The 5,186-nt window shown below is 38.5% G+C and overlaps 1 protein-coding gene across 1 annotated transcript; it reads left to right on the top strand.

The window, feature by feature from the left end:
- The first annotated feature begins 2,752 nt into the window (after positions 1-2,752).
- LOC115696362 (uncharacterized mitochondrial protein AtMg00860-like) lies at positions 2,753-3,205 on the top strand. Its single transcript, XM_030623263.1, has one exon. It carries the CDS (start codon positions 2,753-2,755, stop codon positions 3,203-3,205), a length of 453 nt encoding a protein of 150 aa, XP_030479123.1.
- Positions 3,206-5,186: the final 1,981 nt, after the last annotated feature.

Genomic DNA, 5,186 nt, shown 5'->3' with positions numbered 1-5,186 from the left:
TTCAACAGACGCATGACGAACTCATGGCCATCATAAAATCAAACTCTGTTACGGTGTCATTATTCTTGGCTAAAGAAGCCAAAATGAAAGCCCTCAAAACCCAGTATGAATCTCTATAAAAGCAACTTTTTCAACGAGAATCATATTCTACAGGGTCTCAATCAACGCTCTTTGGAGGAAATACAACCCTCTTTGGAGCAAATACACCATCAGTACCATGACAGTTCTCAACCATGCCAAAGACTTCTCCGACATCACCTTTCTTAGTCTCTTCAAAAGAAGACTCACTTCTCCGACTTAGACGGATGCTTGACAAAAATCAACAACAACAAAAAAAAAAAAAAACCAAAATGGGGAAGAAAAAGGAAAGCCTAGATGATTCTCCTCCAAGAGCATCCTCCCTATCGGAAAAAGAGCCAAACCAATTCATGGCCCAATGAACTGTGCATAATCCTATTTCTGCCCTGATGCACCAACCAGATGAAGAATTTTATAATCAGTCTTCTTCCTCTGACCAAGAAGAGAATTTTGAAGAGAATTCTGAAACTTGGTCCCAAGATTCAGATACTAGTAACGAGTCTCAAGATTCAGATACTAGTGATGAGTCTAAAGACTCGGATACTTCTGAAGATGACGTACCCCCTTATTTTATGGCTCAATCTACAGAAGAAGCATACTCTCAAACCGAGCCTATTGTCAAAAGTGAGGATGAAAGTGAAGAAGAAAAAGAAGAAGAAGAACAGCTACAATGAAAATAAAATCCAAGCATCATCAAAAGAGTAAATATTCTAAGTTTCAAACTTTTACTCTTGATGACATTCCCCCGTCTAAATGGCGAGAGAGATTCCAAGAATTTCAAGCTTGGCTTAGCCTAGAAACACAAAACCCACAAGCACAGACGGGGACGATCCTCTTGAATTTTGTCTCAAGATTCACTGGAACTTAGCAAGATTGGTGGACAAGCTTAGGTGAATACACACAAATGACTTTCTTGCAACTCCCATCTGTCGCAAATTCCCTAAGGCATCTCTATGTCGAATTTTGTGGCCAAGATGCACAAGTAACTGAAAGACTTAGAGTAGAGTTTTTCAAGCTCAAGTGTTGTTCAATGGACAAAAGAGACTTGGAAAAGCATTACAAAAGAATGACTAAACGATTCTACCAAATAGGTGGAATTGATGATCCAAAATTAAAGCAAGCCTTCCTATCCTTTATTCCAAAGCCTCTTGGCGAAGAAACTTTCAGGCTACTCTCTGGATCAGGGAAAATCCTAACGGATGCTACAATTGGAGAAGTTTTCCAACTAGTCTTAAAGGCCCTTGAAAAAATGTGCTCCCAGAAGAGATTTCTCCAGGAATTTATGAAGCAATCCAAAAAACTAGGCAAATTTTGTAGCAGACGAGATTTACTCATCAAGTGCCCTTTTGAATCTTCGTGTTCCTGCAAAACCCCGAAGAAAAAAATCAAGTTCAAGACGTTCAAGTTCTCAAAATACAAGGGACGTAAAATAAAATTTTTACGAACGAAGCGCGACTTTCGTAAAAATTCTTATCGATGTTTTGTGTGTGGAAAAAAAGGAGCATTATGCAAAACAGTGCCCAAAAGGAAAAACAGACAAGCTTATATCACATATCCAACAAACAACTGGGATGTCTCTTAAAGACAATGACATAGAGTTTATCTTCTCCACAGATGATGAATTTAACTTGGAATCCCTTTGTGCATTCAAACAATGGAGTGATTCGGACACTCCCGAATGCTATCAAATGTCCACTATTCACACGAAGCAGCCATCCCCTGTCCTCACTATGCAAGTTCTTCCAACAAAATATGCCAAGCCGATAAAAGTGGCAGGATTCTTTGACACGGGAGCATCATACACGATAATGAACCCTGATATTCTTCCCAAAGAATATTGGAAGAGAGAGAAACAATACTATCATGCTGCAAATGGAGGTATTTTTTGCACAGAACTCATCAGCAAACCAATTCGGTTGCAGTTCTTCCCAGGGTGTTCTGTTACTCACAGAGTCATTGGATCAAAATTACCTAGAAAAGATTAATTGTTGGATTTGATCTTTACACAAAGAAGAAGGGTTTGCGTATTCTCCCTAATGGACTTGGTTACAAACAACATTTTGCTCCATGGGAAGCAATACCAAACTATTTCTTAATGCCCCATGACCCATTTCATTAGATAAAGAAAGAGCTCATCGAAGTCTCATGTGCCAATAATCATACAGAGTTCCTGAAGAAATGTGACCATCCTCTTTGGAAAAATCAACAGTTCTTCATAAACCTTCATTTTAAGCTTAATGAAGATATACACCCTACAAAGGCTAGTCACCCAGGCATGAATCCAAAACACCAACAAATGGCGTCCAACGAGTGCAAAGAGCTAGAGCAACAAGGTTTAATAGAGTCAACTTCCTCTCCATAGACATGTCATGCATTTTATGTCAATAATCGATCAGAGCAAGCTCGAGGAAAGCAAAGGTTGGTCATAAACTACAAGCCCTTAAATGAGTTCTTAGCATATGATAAATTCTCAATACCAAATAAGAATTCATTGTTTGCCAGTTTATCCAAAGCCCATATTTTTTCAAAATTCGACCTAAAAGCGGGATTTTGGAAATTAGGCATCAAACCAGATGATCGGCCCAAAATAGCCTTTTGCATTCCAAATCATCATTTCTAGTGGACCATCCTACCTTTCGGGCTCAAAATTGCCCCTTCCCTATTCCAAAAGGCTATGACCAAAATATATGGCCCAATATTGGAAAAGGCTCTCATCTATATTGTCGATATTTTGCTTTTTTCTCCTGATGCAAAAGCCCATCAAGCGTTATTGGTCCAGTTTGCTTCTATCACTAGAGCCCATGGTATCATGTTGTCTAAAAAGAAAATGATTATTGGACAGACGCAAATAGAATTCCTTGGGATGAAATTATCCAAAGGACAATATGAAGCCCAACCACATATAGCCCATAAACTACTCAAATTCCCAGATGAAAATCTCACGAAAGTTCAGGTGCTACAATTCTTGGGCATCATCAATTACTTACGAGACTTTGTTCCCCGACTGTCTGTACTGACAAGGCCACTCAGCAATATGCTCAAAAAGAATAGTCCAGAATGGTCACATGACCAAACTGTGGCAGTCAGAAAGCTGAAGGAAATCATGCAAAATTTACCACCTCTATAGATTCCTTCTAACAGAAAACGTGTTCTTCAAACAGACGCCAGTGACCAACATTGGGGTGCTATCCTTCTAGAGCAAGATGAACAGGGGAAAAGACGAATATGTGGATACAAGAGTGGACACTTCAAAGATTCCTAGCTCCATTATCATTCAACACTCAAAGACCTGATTGCAATCAAGATGGGAATCACAAAATTTGAGTTCCACCTCATCGACCATCATTTCTTAGTGGAAACCGATTTTGTTGCATCAAAAGGAATGATAAACCTGAAAAAGAACAAGACAACCAGTACTCAACTTTTGAGATTGGCAACATGGTTTGATCATTAGTCTTTTGAAATAAAACACCTTCCCAAAAAAGAAAATATCTTGGTCGACCTTCTATTTAGACCTACCTCTATAAATATGGTCTCCTCACACCCATTCAAAACCATCCCCTTAATCAGCCAGAAATCTTCCCATACCATTCCATACATATATATAATGGTATCATCATCGTCTTCACAAAAGAATTGCTCATTTTCTCGAGATGCAAAGCTCATCCTTTCTAAATCCAAAAAGTCAACAAAAGAAAGGGCCTCTCACAGGGCTATTTATACTCACGAACAAATTCTCTCCAAACTTGGACCCTATTTTCAATATGATTTTCTGATTCATCCAAAGTATCCTTTTGCCAATCTAATCCCCTTTCGGACTGCACTTTCACTCCAAAATCTATAGCCCATCTTTTTTGGTACCTAACATGCCTCTGTACAATGGTTGTCGAAGTCCAAACTATGGCTCTTCACACTGCTATACAGTCATTCCTCGAACAAGAAAAAAATAAACCAGCCTACAAAATCCAAATGGACATTTTGTCTTGGTACGCTCCTCTAGAGGAGTGGCAAAAAATACTCTGGGATGAATGGGAAAAGGTTCGCAACAATCAGCACGTCTTTGTTTATCCATCAGGACCCCATGTAGCCAACATGATGGATTGCTACACTGTCTTCTTTATCAGTCTTAATGCAAAATTGGATGAGAACAAGAAAATAGTTTGCAATCCCACTTTTGAACTATACGGATCCCGGGAAGCACCTTTCAGAGAAAGTGCAGAGTACAGAGATCTCCAAAAGGTTATCTTTGAGAAAAATCAGACTATTCCACTAGAAATTTGGCCAAGAATAGAAGATGATGCCCCATGGGAAATGTTTCCCTCAGATTATTCACAATCAGGTCCAAGCCCCTAAAGCAAAAAAGAAAAATTCATCACTATTCAAAGAAACATACACTGTGGGGGTCCTACTCCGTAAGATAAGCATTTTTGAAGATTCACAAGATCCATACATAGACCAAGAAATCAACCAGGATCCCTATCTCTTTTAGTACAATGGATTGGAATGGGAGATTGCTTATTCTGATTATGATGCATGTCCACCAGCTGGAAGTGATGAAGAGGATCAACCATCAGGTTGGCACCCACTTCAAGAGGACCCCAATTATGACTCGGACTACAATGCAGATCACGAGCCAATTATCGGCCGCTAATAAGAAGAATAAAGAGATTCCATTTTGTGTAAGAGAGCAATAAGTGAAAAAATTCCTGATAGTCATGATGTTTGTAAGAATTTTTTCTTGTTGTTTGGCGTATTCTATGTTTGTCAGTTTGTCCATTTGTTGTCAGACTGTCCTTTTTCATTTTGTCCTTTTGTTGTCAGATTGTCCTTTTGTGTGTTTTTTTTTTTTTTGCTTGTAGGAAATTTCTAGAAAGTTTCGTATTTTGTATCCTACCTCATGTAAATGGCTATATGTAGAGCCATCCTTTTCATTGTAAGATCATTAGAAAAGCTTTCTACTAAATAAATTTCTAGTGTTCTTCTCTCAAAATGTTCTTCTAAGTTTTCTTTAAGAGATTTCTTAAATAGTGATAGTGTGCATTATGGGTCGTACTGAATAGATATTACTGTTATGAGTTAGGTATCACTCAGGTGTAAAGGTAACTAAG

This window comes from Cannabis sativa, chromosome 7 (genome assembly GCF_029168945.1).
Source record: "Cannabis sativa cultivar Pink pepper isolate KNU-18-1 chromosome 7, ASM2916894v1, whole genome shotgun sequence".
NCBI lineage: Eukaryota > Viridiplantae > Streptophyta > Magnoliopsida > Rosales > Cannabaceae > Cannabis > Cannabis sativa.
This window is presented reverse-complemented; position numbering and strand designations above follow the sequence as displayed.